The sequence below is a fragment of the Cherax quadricarinatus genome, chromosome 85, assembly GCF_038502225.1.
Source record: "Cherax quadricarinatus isolate ZL_2023a chromosome 85, ASM3850222v1, whole genome shotgun sequence".
NCBI classification, from domain to species: Eukaryota; Metazoa; Arthropoda; class Malacostraca; order Decapoda; family Parastacidae; genus Cherax; species Cherax quadricarinatus.
Genome location: NC_091376.1, coordinates 8521729 through 8538124, shown reverse-complemented (window position 1 = coordinate 8538124; position 16396 = coordinate 8521729). Strand labels below are relative to the sequence as shown.

Below are 16396 nucleotides of genomic sequence, written 5' to 3'. Positions count from 1 at the left end.
CACCATACAAAACATCCACACTTATTATTGCACCTATTACATACATAGAACACTTAACTCTGATATTAACCCTCCCCTCAAACATCTCCTTGCCAACCTCAACAGAACACATGACCATAATACAAGGCACAGATCACTCTTTGATGTTCCTCGTGTCCATCTCACACTATGCAAAAACTCAATGCACATAAAAGGCCCTAAAATCTGGAATTCATTACCTGTAAATATAAAAGAAACACTACCTGTTTATAAATTCAAGTCTCTTCTCAAAGTTCACTTACTCACTCAAAACCAAATAAATAATGAATAACTGAACCATATAAATTGTATATCCTAAATGTTACTCACAATTATATCACACAAATGTTAAACCTAACTTTGTTATTTTTTTTTAAATACACTACCTAACAGAATACTCCATTCTACTGAATGAACAGCAATGCATGCAAGCATAGGACCTGTCTTTGTAATACTCATTTGTATTTTATAGTTATCTGTTTACAATAATGTCTTATCACTGATTTCATCATTGCTTAGTTAATCTTAAGTTAATTTTAAGCCAGCCCGTAATGCTATGCATAGTATAAGTGGCTTTGGCATGCTGCTCTTACCTGTATTTTTTGTACCTCTGTTTGTATGCTAAATTTCTAAATAAATAAATAAATAAATAAATCTTTCCCATTTTCAGCAAAACAAAACTGCCACAACTTCACCCACTCTTTAAGGTTATTATTTTTTATAACTTTTTTAACATCTTTATTATTTTTCATATATTCCTCCGTTTCTGAACTGTCACACTGTAAAAACTTTTATTAAGCCAAATTTTTCCCCTTTTACCTCCATGCTCACCTCGTCATTCCGCCATTTATTTCCTTTACCACCTGCACTTACCCTCAAATACCCACATTATTATTTTCATAGGAAAGCACTAGATTCGTAGGGGGTCATGCAACGCATGGAAAATGAGAAGTAATCAGGTTTGATCGGAGAAACGGAGGAGCAGCCCCAATTCTTGACCAGTACTTCCACGGCCAACAAATTACAACTCCAGTATAAAGTCCCCGACACTTAAGTGGCCACTACTACTACTTTATCACACTACCTCACTGGTTCATCTGTATTAGTCTCCGTTCTCGTGTGTCTGTTAGATTGATAAAGCTCCTAGTTCTTCAACCTGTGTAGGCTTCACACAAATATTCTTCGAAACTAAAAAATTTACAATACCAAACATTAAACATTACTATGTTGGTTGTACTTACCTGGAGAACTAAGAAACTGCATACACTTGAAACATTAAACTGTACTTAACACATCTGAAGTTTGTATCATAAAATCAAAGCGAGAACCTTCATACCATAAATACTTTTGTAAAAAACTAACACTCTTAAATTCTATGATTATTTAGTAATGATTAATTAAGTAGACAAGAAAGCAACAGTATATATCGTATTTCCCGGAGTATAAGTCGCGCCCTCTTTTTTTTTTTCTTTTTTACCAAGAAAAGACTTTGAAAATCAGCGTGCGCCTTATATGCTTAACGTCAGCATTAAGGATAGGCTTTGGGTTACTGGCAAGTGGTGTTTTATTAAAGGACATACAGTTGACTATAATAAAGTTGTAATACTAGAACGCTCGTGCGCCTTATATGCAAGAAAATACAGTACGAGCTTAGCTATGTTTCTTTATTTAAACTAACAAAAGTAGAGTTGGATCCTAACCACTCGACAAGGAGTTTCCGACTTACTTCGGGGGCGGGAGTGAGCGCAGTAGAGGATCAGCCTCAGGGACGGTGGAAGGCGCTGGGATGTCCCTGTTCTCCCCCACTATCTGCTGCATGATTCGTGTTGCTATCAAGTCATACCCTGCCAAACATAGTAAATGCTTCAGTAACACTCCTCATACGTCATAAAGTCATACCCTGCCAAACACAGTAACTGCTTCAGTAACACTCCTCACACGTCATCAAGTCGTACCCTGCCAAGCAGCAATCAACTATTTATGTGAAAAACTTCCAATTAACTAGGATTTCTGTGAGACTTCCAATCAACTAGGTTTTCTGTGAAAGACTTCCAGTCAAGTATTTTTGTGGAAGAGTGCTACAACAGCAGTGGGAAGTCTTCCATATATTGTCTAGTACTGTACACCACAACATGCTCTCTCCAGAAATGTAACATTTCATATTCTATTATCTTTTATGTGACACACACACACACACACACACACACAAACACACACACACACAAACACACACACACACATACACGCGCGCGCGCACGTCAAGAAATTAGAGAAAGTGCAAAGGTTTGCAACAATACTAGTCCCGGAGGTAAGGGGTATGTCCTATGAGGAGAGGTTAAGGGAAATCATCCTGACTACACGAGGGATAAGGTAAACATGATAACGATGTATAAAATGCTGAGAGGAATTGACAAGGTGGACAAGGCCAGAAAGTTTCAGAGACGAGACGCAGCAACAAAAGGACACAACTGGAAGTTGAAAACTCAGATGAGTCATAGTGATGTTAGGAAGTATTTCTTCAGCCTTAGAGTTGCCAGGAAGTGGAACAATCTGGAGAGTGAAGTAGTGGAGGCAGAATTCATACATAGCTTTAAGATGAGGTACGATAAGGCATTTGGAGCAGGGAGACGGGACCTAGTAGCGATCAGCGAAGAAGCGTGGCCAGGAACTGACTACCCCTGCAACCACAAATAGGTGAGTACACACGATAAGGCTCTTGTGGCAGGGAGAGCGTGGACCTAGTAGCGACCAACGAAGAGGCGGGGCCAGGAGCCATGAATCGACCCCTGAAACCATAAGTAGGTGAGTACACGCACATACTCCTTGTGCATTAATGTGTCATAAGCTCATATAAGTGTGTCGAGGTGTTAGAAAGCACACTCGGGTGTACTGTACTAAACATGCATTAGAGCAGCGGTTCTTAACCTAGGAAGGTCGCCCTCCCCCAAGGGGGCGTATGTAATTTTAAGGTGACGAACCCAGAGCAAAAATAAGGAATAATGCTGTGTATTTGAGATTTGCTCCTTAAATGGACTCTTTTCAATAGTTAAAACTAATATAGATGAGAATAAAAACTAGTTGCTTTATCTTTTTTTTTATTTTTACATTCAAAATTTTATACTGAGGAGGAAGGATGGGGGTGATGACCAACTGTGAGAGTGGGCACCACCTCAGGTAAGTGAAGAATCGCTACTTTACATCAACAGTATACGAACCATAATGTATACTTACTTGTCATAAAGGTTATGGTCTACTGTGTAACCTGTGGGATCAACATTTTCTACCCAGTTTAGATTACGTATTACTAAACTTTAACGAGTCTATTTTAGTTACGAATGAATATTTAATTTAAGTTTTATCTAAATTAGTTCGCACTTTAACATTGTACATCAATAGTTAAATTGATGGCTTTTAAGGATATGTAAAGATCATGGCGGATAGTTTAAAGGTGTAGAAAGGTGCAAGGGAACCTTTAATGATGATGCATTTAGGCTGCGACCTTTACAAGGGAGGAGCTCCGATATCAGAGAAAAACTTTTCACTTTCCTTCAATCAAACCTGATTATCTCCCATTTCCCAGGCGCTGTATTGACCTCTGCGGCTTTAGTGCTTCCCCCGGAATATGATAATACATTGGTTTGTTTTTTTCGGGGGAGGGGAGGGCTAGTTTTTAGCACTGTTGAAAGAAAAATTTAGTAGGGAAGGAGGGGGGCTATTTTTCAAAATCCTGGTATGGGTGATATCCACATCAGTTCTTCATTCACATAAGCAAACAACTTTCTTACGATTTTTTACTACACTGTTCGTCTCCCACCAAGTTAGAATGACCCGAAAAAATAAAAAGATCTTCTTACACTTAGTAATTTACACTGGAGAAGGGGTTACTAGCCCCTCCCTTGCTCCCGGCATTTTAGTCGCCTCTCACGACACCTACCTTAATAATTATTATTTAAAAAAAATGCGGTAAACCCGTCGAAATCATACTGCGCTTACTACTTGATGTACAACTAACCAAATTCAACTTTACTAGTGACAATGTTCTCACACCCTGCTTAATTCTGTGCACGAAGGCGATAAAATCCACGAATTTAGAGAAAACTCACTCATGGATGCTATGTATAATTAGGTCCCCTGTCTGCATATGTGTATATGCGCTGAAAGTTTGCATAATCAGGGTTTTTTTGATTGTTTTCATGTAATATTCAATCACAAAAGACTACAAAACCTGTATCAATTTTCTTTAATGTACATTAATGGGTCCCTGACAGTCTTGCTACTAACCTTTAGGAGGGTCGGGGGCAGCTAACCGAGGCGGGGTCACGCTTGTCCTTCGAGCAAGAACTTTTGCTTCGGAGGCTCGGCCAGGCATGTCTCTAGCCCCTTGTGACGCACCTGTTGACCCCTGAGGTGCACCCTGGGGTGTCCCTGGTGACACCGTATGTACTCCTTTTGGGGCGTTCTTTGATGCCAGTTTACGTGTTTCAGCAGCAGCACCTTGTATGTTTTTAGGCACCCCTGACCGAGTCCCCTTAGATGCGTCTGGTGATACTCCCTTAGGAGCTACCTCAGAAGCTCTGTCAGGTGGCTCCATAGGTGCTTCCGAAGGTGGCATCAAGCAGACAGCGTGCTGAGTGCCTCCGTCACTTGCAGCAGCAGCAACCACTGGCAGCAAGTCACAGTGAAACACACATTAAATACTGAGAGAAGATCAACACACACAAACACACATTAACTACACAACAATTACATAATTTTCAACGCAAAGGAACTGTAAAGCTCACTACAACACACACATATTACTTACCTTAAATACTATGGATAAAAGTGCACACGAGTATGGATTTTGTGAAAAAGGACACATGTGTGGCTGTGTAGACCTTTATCATAACGTGATCAAATTCTACACAGAGCGAAACGTCGTCTTGGTAAAAGCTTGTCCCACAACGGTCTTTCCTTTACTATTGGTTGATTAACTTAAAACCTGTTAATCATAAGGTCATTAAGGTTTTATGTCACATGTTCACCTCCAGTCAAGAATGTTTTAATACGTAAAATGAAGAGATTAATATCGAGAGATGTACTATATCGTCAGTCCGCCATTTGCATCCGTGGACTTTCTGATCAAGTCTGAACAAAATACAATAGTTTACAATACACGATAGAAATGATAGGCTAGGAAGATAAAATAATTATATTTCGTTGCTCTCACATTTTCCACATCACCGTAGAATATTACATAACATTTACAGTCAAAATTATGATACGTTTACCCAGGAAATTATTGTATTATATTAGCAAAACGTGCGAAAGTTTATTGAAGTCTAGCCTACAATTTTAGAAAAAAAAAAATAGTGTCAAACTATTTTTTAATTAATGAATAATAATTACATATCTTTATTTCTACAAGTACATGTACAAGGTATACAGACCATAACTGATATCAATGACATACTACTATATAGAAAACCGCTTGTTATGCAGAGCATTTCTTGGGCAAATTAGGTCAGTTTTGTTCCCAGGATGCGACCCTCACCAGTCGACTAACACCCAGGTACCTATTTTACTGCTAGGTGAACATGGACAACCGGTGTAAGGAAACACTTCGGCATAGAAGCATTCTAAGTTGTATTTAGTGGAGATAAAGCACATAATTTTTCTATTGGCTGCAGTTTCTTCTACGCTGTCATCTTCTTTGTCTTCTTAAAGGTTGGCTGCTGCATAATCTTTAAGGGGGTGGAGGGGTAAGCCAGTGGAAGGTCTCTGTCAGATGACCAAAATCTCCAGTTGCGGGTCATCATACGACAGACTCGCGTCGAGAAACACTTGTCCTGTTTCCTGACAAATCTTACCTAACCTAACCTACTGCTACTATAGTAGTGACTGGCCTGGCTACTTCTAGGATGATCACACTGCAGTTGTCTGAATGGATGATCCTGAATGTTTGAGTGGAGTTGGCATGGAAATTTCATATCAGGAAGATTGCTGAAGAGGAATATGTCATTGGCGACTTTACTGAAGGTACCTAGATGGCAGTATTTTCCACATGGGCATAGATTATACAGGCGAGTGTTTTCTAAATCTGTCTATGAGGCTCCAGTTTGAAAGGCTGACGTTGACTTCATCACTGGTGCAGTGGTGGTGATGGTTGGCTGCTGAACACCTCGTGAGATCTTCTGGTGGGGACCTGGAGGCGTGGTGTTGACTTCATTATGGTCTTCTGCTTTTTGATGATTTATTTCCGAAGTGGGCATTTGGCTGCAAGGTTACGATGATCACTCTTGCAGTTAAGGCATTTTGGCTGAGTAGTGGAACAGTCCTTGTAGGTTTGGCTTTCATTACCTCATTTGCAGTAGTATTTTCTTGTCCTTCGGCAAGCAGTATCTGTCAATGTGGGCACATGAGTATCAGCTCCTGCATGGGGTAATGTGATGGTAGCGTTATGGTTCAACGTTCCTCGGGTCTATATAACACTAAGAGATGCAAACATCTCCATTGAGAGTCTGGAAAGCCATAAAGCTCTCAGCAAATCTGATCTTGAGCATCAAAGACGAGTTGGGAATCTTCGTGATTTCATGTACCTGGCTTTATCGTTCACGTCCACAATGAGGTGCCAGGTCGCTGGTTCTCTGGCAGGTAATATCACGGTCCAGCCTCTTGACGAATACTGACATCATCTTCGTCCTCAGCATATCCGGCATATCAGAGGTAGTAACTATCTTGTCCTTAGCAGTGATAGGGTGGACAGATTGACGTGCAGGGTATTCATCAGGAGTCGGTGGCTCCTTCATCAGGTGGTGAAATCTTCACGTGCTGGGAGTGCATCGTGGTGAAAAAGGTTTCCCACGACAACGGGGATCAAAGGCAGAAGTAGAGCTGGGCCTGTTGCTGATTCCTCGCTCAGTGCAAACCGAGTCACTGCTTGTATTACTTGACACATTTTACGTAGCACTGTATAAGCTGAGAGGGTTTAGCTCTTTTCGATTATAATAATAACAATAAAACAGTAATATTAATAAGAAATAATAATAATAATAATATTATTATTATTATTATTATTATCCAGTGTCATTCAGTATTAGTAGTGATGATTTCTACAGAGCGGTCTCTTCTACAGAGCGGCTCCCATGGTACGGTCTCCACGGTACGGTCTCTCAGCGGTCTCCTCCCGAAAGGTCTGCGGCTGAGGCTGAGCGGACTCCTTTTCACACCTTTATGCTAATGACCTTGAGCTCACCCTTGACCACCTCACCCTCGACCACCTCACCCTCGACCACCTCGCACTCAATCCCCCCACCCACGCCCCCCACCCCGCGCCCGTGCGCCCCGCCCGCCCATGCACCCGCCCCGACTGGCGGCCACCCCCGCACCCTGCCCTATGCCTGCCCTCGCACCCGCCCCGCACCTTCTGCAGCGTCGTCCGGATCGCCCCCACCCCCCGAATTTTTTCCGATTTGTTTTCGAATTTTTTTTTAATTTCATTTTCTTGTGCTCTCCATCTCCTCGGATCAAATTTTATGGGTTTCCCCCTATGGGTACAACTCCCACCACCCACTTCCATTCCAAAATTTCTGCTCCATCTCCTTGGATCAAGTTTTTCTCGATATCAATAATACAAAGACTCCACTTCCTCAGATCAAGTTTTTTGAGGTTCCCCTCCCACTTTCACCCCCATCCAAAATTTTTTTGAAATTTTTTATTTTCTTGTGCTCTCCTCGAATCAAGTTTTTGGATTCCCCCTCTGGGGGTAAGCATTCAAAATGGACTCCCACTTTCACCCTAAATTTTCCTGCTCTACTTCCTTGGATCAAGTTTTTTGAGGTTCCCCCTCCCACTTTCACCCCCATCCAAAATTTTTTCGATTTTTTTATTTTCTTGTGCTCTCCTCGAATCAAGTTTTTAGATTCCCCCTCTTGGGGTAAGCATTCAAAATGGACTCCCACTTTCACCCTAAATTTTCCTGTTCTACTTCCTTGGATCAAGTTTTTTGAGGTTCCCCCTCCCACTTTCACCCCCATCCAAAAATTTTTCGATTTTTTTTTTATTTTCTTGTGCTCTCCTCGAATCAAGTTTTTAGATTCCCCCCTCAGGGGTAAGCATTCAAAATAGACTCCCACTTGCATCCCAAATTCCCTGCTCCATCTCCTCGGATCAAGTTTATCTCGATATCAATAATACAAAGATTTTTCCCCCACACCTCCCACCACCCACTTCTACCTCAAATATTCCTGCTCTACTTCCTTGGATCAAGTTTTTCTCGATATCAATAATACAAAGACTCCAACTCCTCAGATCAAGTTTTTGGATTCCCCCTATGGGGTTTCGAAATTCTTATGATCTCCTCGGATCAAGTTTTTCTCGATATCAATAATACAAAGATTTCCCCCATCATCCACTTCTACCCCAAAATTTCTGCTCCAACTCCTTGGATCAAGTTTTTTGGATTCCCCCCTCTAGGGGTAAGCATTCAAATGAACTCCCTCTATGGGGCATGGTACTTTCTCTTACTACAGGTCTAAACAAGTGTGATGTCACCCCACCTGTGTTTACTCGGCAGTCAGTGACGTCACATGATGACCACACACACACAGGCTGAATCTTGTCGACTTCCCCCTATGTCAGTGACGTCACATGATGACCTCACACACACAGGCTGAATCTTGTCGAGCAGACAATAACTTAAAATGCAGGATAACACTAATACACAATATTTTATTTATTTATTTATTATACAACCAATGTATTTCATATACATCCAACAAAAAATTAATTGAAAAAAGGTACAATTCATTGACTAAAATCAACATAGAGTAATTCTTTTTCTCTTGAAGAAATTCTATGCATTTTGTTCTGGATCATCTTCGTCGCCACCATCTCAATATTATACATTTCATATACAACATAGGGAAAACATTACACATTTTCACTCTTAACTCAGGATAACCCAAATAATTCCACATTTTTTCGTTAATACCCACAACAATCCACAATTTCTTTACAAAAGATTCACTCTCCTCAAGTCTAGACATTTTTCTCGTTTTAACTATTTCATCAGAAAAAGTCATCACAACACTTACAACTTATAACCACTTTCGATAAATTCACTAGTCACAATTTTACATATTACGAAGTTAATACGCACACACACACACACACACACACACACACACACACACACCTCACTTTACTTTGAACACCTTCAAAACACACTCATAAATCATTAAATACTCACAAAAAAATACCTTTGAACATTTCCAAACAACACCGAAACACTTCCAAGACAACATTTTGAATACTCCTAAATAAGATTTGACATCTCTAATTTATCTACACTTATATTATTTCATTAAATTACAACTCACTACCCAAACTCTTCCCTCATTCTCCAGATTTTTACAACAGTATCACAAAAACTAACTCAAACACTTTACTTTGAACAACACCAAAAACACCTTCAATTACCTTTGAATACTCCAAAAACATCATTCGAACACCCCCAGATCACCACTGAATGCTCCCAGAACACCTTCATAAATACTCTTGCACATCATTTGAACACCTTCAAAACACTCTCATAAATCATTGAATACTCACAAATACACCACTGATTACTACTAATACACCACTGAATTCTGTCAAAACACCATAAACTAAGATCAACATCACAGACTAACACCAATTTTCACACAAATCCCCTCAAATAACTATAACCAAGACGATTACCAATTTCTACGAGTACACTCTCCTTCATCTAAGATATAACATGAGCGCAAAAAAAAAAAAACATGAACACAAACCAAACACACACGAACACTTACAACAGAATCATCTCTTTTTCGGTATCTCTAGTTCGACAACAGCACCCACAACCCACAACACCCACATCCCACAACACCCACAACCCACATCACCCACACCCCACAACAACAACCCACAACTTATAACCACTTTTCAGCATCTCTAGTTCGACAACAACACCCACAACCCACAACACTCACAACCCACAACACCCACAACAACAACCCACTTATAACATCTTTTTTGGTATCTCTAGTTCGACAACAATACCCACAACCCACTACACCCACATCACCCACAACAACAACCCACTACACCCACATCACCCACAACAACAACCCACTTATAACATCTTTTTCGGTATCTCTAGTTCGACAACAACACCCGCAACCCACAACACCCACAACCCACTACACTCACAACACCAACCCACTTATAACATCTTTTTCGTTATCTCTAGTTCGACAACAATACCCACAACCCTCATCACTTACCAATTTATTCACAATTTTTCCTGTTTCGATACAAATTTTTCCCCTTCTTTTTATTGAATCTTAAAATGTAATACACATTCCTCCCTACATTACTAAAATTCTAATAAAATCCTCTCCATACCCATCTCCTTGTATCCACATAAATTAATATTATACTCACAACAAGTAATCTCACTACCCAACTACTGTGACATGTTTCAACACCCTCCATTCTTTTCCAGTGTATCATAACTTTTCATTTCTATAATTTCTTTTATAATATTCACACATTACCTTTATTTTCAGTAAAATCCCCCATATTTCATTAAATTTTTAATACAACCCTCCTCATACCCCTCTCCATCTCACCCACATTTCTTCACATCCACTCACCCATCTCCCAATACACCTCTTTAGAACAAACACAAAAATCACATTTCACATCCATAAATGCATCTCATCACCCATCTCAAATCCACTAAAATCACTGTAACCAAGATATTCACAAAATTCTATGACCAACTAACACACACAGACAACTCACTTTACTTTGAACACCTTCAAAACACTCTCAAACATCATTTGAGACCACCTTTTCTCAATATCTCTTAAGAAATATTCTCTTATCGACAACCTTTATCTCACTACAGAACAACCCACAGATTACTTCGAACACTCTCATAAATCATTTGAATACTCACATAAACACCTTTGGACATTTTCCAAATACACTGAAACATTTCCAAGTCAACATTTTGATTACTCCCAAATAAGATTTGACATCTCTAATTTATCTAAACTTACATATTTCATTAAATTACAACTCATCCCCCAAACTCCTCCCCCATTCTCAAGATTTTTACAACAATATCACGAAAACTAACTCATACACTTATGTCATGAGACATTACCAACACTAACACACACACACACACACACACACACACACACACACACACACACACACACACACAGGAGCTAGGACTCGACCCCTGCAACCACAAATAGGTGAGTACACACACACACACACACACACACACACACCACTTTACTTTGTACAACACCAAAAACATCATCAATTACCTTTGATTACTCCAAAAACATCATTTGAACACATTCAAAAACATCATCAAACTCCTTTGAATACTCCCAAAACACCACTGAATACTACCAAAACAGCACCGAATACTGCCCAAACAACACTAAAAATCACCAGAAACTAAGATCAACACCACCAACTAACACCCATTTTATAGAAATCCCCTCAAATCACTATAACCAAGACGATCCCACTCACCTCAGACTATTATATAACATGAGCGCAAAAAAAAAACACTCATAAATCATTTGAATACTCACAAAAAACACCTTTGAACATTTCCAAACAACACCGTAACACTTACAGCAGGATCACCACCAACTGAAAACATAACATGTACACACACAAAAAAAACTAAGACATCCATCAACTATCATCAATGACCACTCATTTTTATAAACATTCGCACAAAAAATCACAATCACCAACTCCCTACAATATCTAATACACTCCTCTCACTACCCCCGAAACTCTCTCCAGGTAAACTCCAGGTAAACCACCAACACATACCAGCACAGATAGGGATACCTCCCATGACATCACACTCCATCCTGTGTTTACTTGACGACGCCACACCCCACTTTTACTTCATTTAACTTATTGAGAGGAAGCTACTTGTTTCAACCTGTTATGTCTCCAATATCTAAGATCACCACAATCAAGACGTTTACCAAATTCTATAATCCCACCACTAAGATCACACATTTTTGTACACATTCTCTTAAAACATCATCATAACGAAGATCACTAAAACTATCTATACTTTTACTAAGATCACGTAACATTTTGTCTTCTCTAACTCACTCACCAATTTACTTTTTCACACTTACACATTTCATTAACCGAAATTACATCTCATCCACCAAACTCCTCACTCATTCTCCAGACTTTACAACATTAGCACAAAAAAAAAACTAACTCATACACATATAACATGAGACATTACCACAACTAACACACTGACTAACTTTGAACCAACTCTGAACATCACCAAAACACCACTGAACATCTTCAAAAAATACTCTGCACATCATTTGAACACCTTCAAAAACACCATCAAACACCTCCGAATACTCTCAAAACACTACTGATTACTACCAAATCACCACTGAATACTACCAAAACACCGTCAAAATCACCAAGAAACTAAGTTTAGCATCACCAGCTAACACCCATTTCATAGAAATTTGTGTGAAAATTGGTGTTAGTCTGTGATGTTGATCTTAGTTTATGGTGATTTTGGTGGTGTTTTGACAGAATTCAGTGGTGTATTAGTAGTAATCAGTGGTGTATTTGTGAGTATTCGATGATTTATGAGAGTGTTTTGAAGGTGTTCAAATGATGTGCAAGAGTATTTATGAAGGTGTCCTGGGAGCATTCAGTGGTGATTTGGGGGTGTTCGAATGATGTTTTTGGAGTATTCAAAGGTAATTGAAGGTGTTTTTGGTGTTGTTCAAAGTAAAGTGTTTGAGTTAGTTTTTGTGATACTGTTGTAAAAATCTGGAGAATGAGGGAAGAGTTTGGGTAGTGAGTTGTAATTTAATGAAATAATATAAGTGTAGATAAATTAAAGATGTCAAATCTTATTTAGGAGTATTCAAAATGTTGTCTTGGAAGTGTTTCGGTGTTGTTTGGAAATGTTCAAAGGTATTTTTTTGTGAGTATTTAATGATTTATGAGTTTGTTTTGAAGGTGTTCAAAGTAAAGTGAGGTGTGTGTGTGTGTGTGTGTGTGTGTGTGTGTGTGTGTGTGTGTGTGTGTGTGTGTGTGTGTGTGTTTGTGTGTGTGCGCACGCGCGTATTAACTTCGTAATATGTAAAATTGCGACTAGTGAATTTATCGAAAGTGGTTATAAGTTGTAAGTGTTGTGATGACTTTTTCTGACGAAATAGTTAAAACGAGAAAAATGTCTAGACTTGAGGAGAGTGAATCTTTTGTAAAGAAATTGTGGATTGTTGTGGGTATTAACGAAAAAATGTGGAATTATTTGGGTTATCCTGAGTTAAGAGTGAAAATGTGTAATGTTTTCCCTATGTTGTATATGAAATGTGTAATATTGAGATGGTGACGACGAAGATGATCCAGAACAAAATGCACAGAATTTCTTCAAGAGAAAAAGAATTACTCTATGTTGATTTTAGTCAATGAATTGTACCTTTTTTCAATTAATTTTTTTGTTGGATGTATATGAAATGCATTGGTTGTATAATAAATAAATAAATGAAAATATTGTGTATTAGTGTTATCCTGCATTTTAAGTTATTGTCTGCTCGACAAGATTCAGCCTGTGTGTGTGAGGTCATCACGTGACGTCACTGACACAGGGGGAAGTCGACAAGATTCAGCCTGTGTGTGTGAGGTCATCACATGACGTCACTGACTGCCGAGTAAACACAGGTGGGGTGACATCACACTTGTTTAGACCTGTAGTAAGAGAAAGTACCATGCCCCATAGGGGGAGTTCATTTGAATGCTTACCCCTAGAGGGGGGAATCCAAAAAACTTGATCCAAGGAGTTGGAGCAGAAATTTTGGGGTAGAAGTGGATGATGGGGGAAATCTTCGTATTATTGATATCGAGAAAAACTTGATCTGAGGAGATCATAAGAATTTCGAAACCCCATAGGGGGAATCCAAAAACTTGATCCGAGGAGTTGGAGTCTTTGTATTATTGATATCGAGAAAAACTTGATCCAAGGAAGTAGAGCAGGAATATTTGAGGTAGAAGTGGGTGGTGGGAGGTGTGGGGAGAAAATCTTTGTATTATTGATATCGAGAAAAACTTGATCCGAGGAGATGGAGCAGGGAATTTGGGATGCAAGTGGGAGTCTATTTTGAATGCTTAACCCCAGAGGGGGGAATCTAAAAACTTGATTCGAGGAGAGCACAAAAAAATAAAAAAAAATAAAAAAAAATTTGGGATGGGGGTGAAAGTGGGAGGGGGAACCTCAAAAAACTTGATCTGAGGAAGTGGAGTCTTTGTATTATTGATATCGAGAAAAACTTGATCCAAGGAGATGGAGCAGGAATTTTGGGATGGAAGTGGGTGGTGGGAGGGGTACCCATAGGGGGAAACCCAAAAAATTTGATCCGAGGAGATGGAGAGCACAAGAAAATGAAATTCAAAAAAAATTCGAAAAAATCGGAAAAAATTCGGGGGGTGGTGGCGATCTGGACGATGCTGCAGAAGGCGCGGGGCGGGCGCGAGGGCGGGCGTGGGGCAGGGCATGGGGGCGGCCGCCGGTCGGGGCGCGGGGGTGGCCGCCGGTTGGGGCGCGGGGGTGGCCGCCGGTCGGGGTGCGGGGGTGGCCGCCGGTCGGGGCAGGCACGCGGGCAGGGCGCACGGGCGCAGGGTGGGGGGCGTGGGTGGGGGGTTGAGGGCGAGGTGGTCGAGGGTGAGGTCAAGGTCATTAGCATGAAGGTGTGAAAAGGAGTCCGCTCAGCCGCAGACCTTTCGGGAGGAGACCGCTGAGAGGAGACCGTACCGAGGAGACCGTACTGTGGGAGCCGCTCTGTAGAAGAGACCGCTCTGTAGAAATCATCACTACTAGTATTGTACTATGTACTACTGTATCTTGAAGAAATAAAAGTTTGTATAATTGTCATTTGCTTGTCAAAGGTCACATTAAGAAACAACCTTTTAGTGTTATACAATAATGTCAAACAACGGCGGGAACCTCTTATAATGAGCCTTAACCTCCCCTCACTCCCCTGCCCTCCTTTCTTTGGTTCCTGTGACATTCAATAAACGCTAAACCCGTGTGGATGACGATAAATGGTTCAAAGAACCGACAAGTGATACATTAGACACATATGCAACACTTGATTCTTATCAAGATTACATCGACTCTAGGGTGAGGGACTGATTACCTCAATCTCCTTCTGATCTTCACTATTTTTTCTTTGTACTGGACTAATGAAGCTACTGTGTGGTGAAAAAGTTGCATATGTATCTGATATATCAAGAGTATGGATAACACAGCACAGACCCCCCCCCCCTTTCCCCATTATGTCACTGACTCAGCACAGCTCCGTCACTTGAATACATAAGGGAGGTTTCTTAATACTGGTGAAAAGCGTTTCATCCATGGAAGTGAAGCTACCCTTTCCTTCCCTGGATTAAACCTGATTACCTCCCACTGCCCCGGCACTGTATGTCCCTTGTGAGTTTAGAACTTCCCCATGAATATAACGAGGTTATTGGCGTACCTGTGTCTCTGGTGCCTGGTTTGGGTGGCGGAGGTGGAGAAGCTGCTGCAGGCAGCAGGATTCTCTTTACATCTTGGTGGCTTTTTTTTCCATCTTCCTTTTCCACGGGACTTTCTTGTGGTTCCTCCACCGCCACTTTCCGTTCAGCTTCCGTAGTTTCATTCTCGGGATCCACAGACTCTCCGGATAAATCCATCGTTGGACCATCGTCAGAAGCAGCGGTTACTATGTTGCTGAACTGAAAATCCTCTCCCACATCGATGTCCCTCGCTGGAGGACTGTGTGCCACTCTCGCTGGAGGACTCTGTGTGACCCTTGCTGGAGGACTGTGTGTGACCCTCGCTGCATTCAGAACTTTCTCCTCTTCTTCTATTATTTTGTCGTGCACATTGCTGCCTATTCTGAAGGTGGTGTTGCCGAGCGAGTGTGGTTGTTGTTGTTCTTCTGCAGGCGGGTCAGAGGTCGACCTGGATGACACGATGGTCATGTCTTCGTCACCATTCTCGTTGACGAGTGCTGGACTCATGTTGGATGTCCCTGACGAGTTCTGTAAAACATAACAGGAATCAACACTTGAGACACAACAAGACTCAACACATGTTATTAATGTTCTCATTATATCTCCCCAAAGTTTCCCTTCTCCAGTGTTCTCCATGACCCACACGGGTTTACCACTTTTAATATACAAGTAATAATAATTCAGTAGAACACACACACAGACTACATTCTCTTTTTCCTTTCTATATACATAAAATATTCTCAAAAAAGTACCACTTTCACTATTAGTACTTAAAGGTAAGATT

The 16396-nt window shown here is 40.5% G+C and overlaps 1 protein-coding gene across 4 annotated transcripts in view; it reads right to left on the bottom strand.

Moving 5' to 3' along the window:
- LOC128703291 (lisH domain-containing protein ARMC9-like) overlaps positions 1-16396 on the bottom strand; it is a 157346-nt gene that overhangs the window by 4788 nt on the left and 136162 nt on the right. Inside the window, exons 21-24 of one of the 4 annotated variants that reach the window (XM_070103330.1) lie at positions 15594-16140; positions 4300-4680; positions 2653-2804; positions 1745-1862 (exon numbers count right to left, since the gene is read on the bottom strand). In XM_070103330.1, coding sequence (XP_069959431.1) covers positions 2653-2804; positions 4300-4680; positions 15594-16140 — 1080 coding nt within the window. In that variant the 3' untranslated portion in view covers positions 1745-1862. Of the gene's footprint in view, positions 1-1744; positions 1863-2652; positions 2805-4299; positions 4681-4834; positions 5000-15593; positions 16141-16396 lie in introns of those variants that run through there. The other 3 variants (XM_070103329.1, XM_070103331.1, XM_070103332.1) reach the window with 3 other exon arrangements.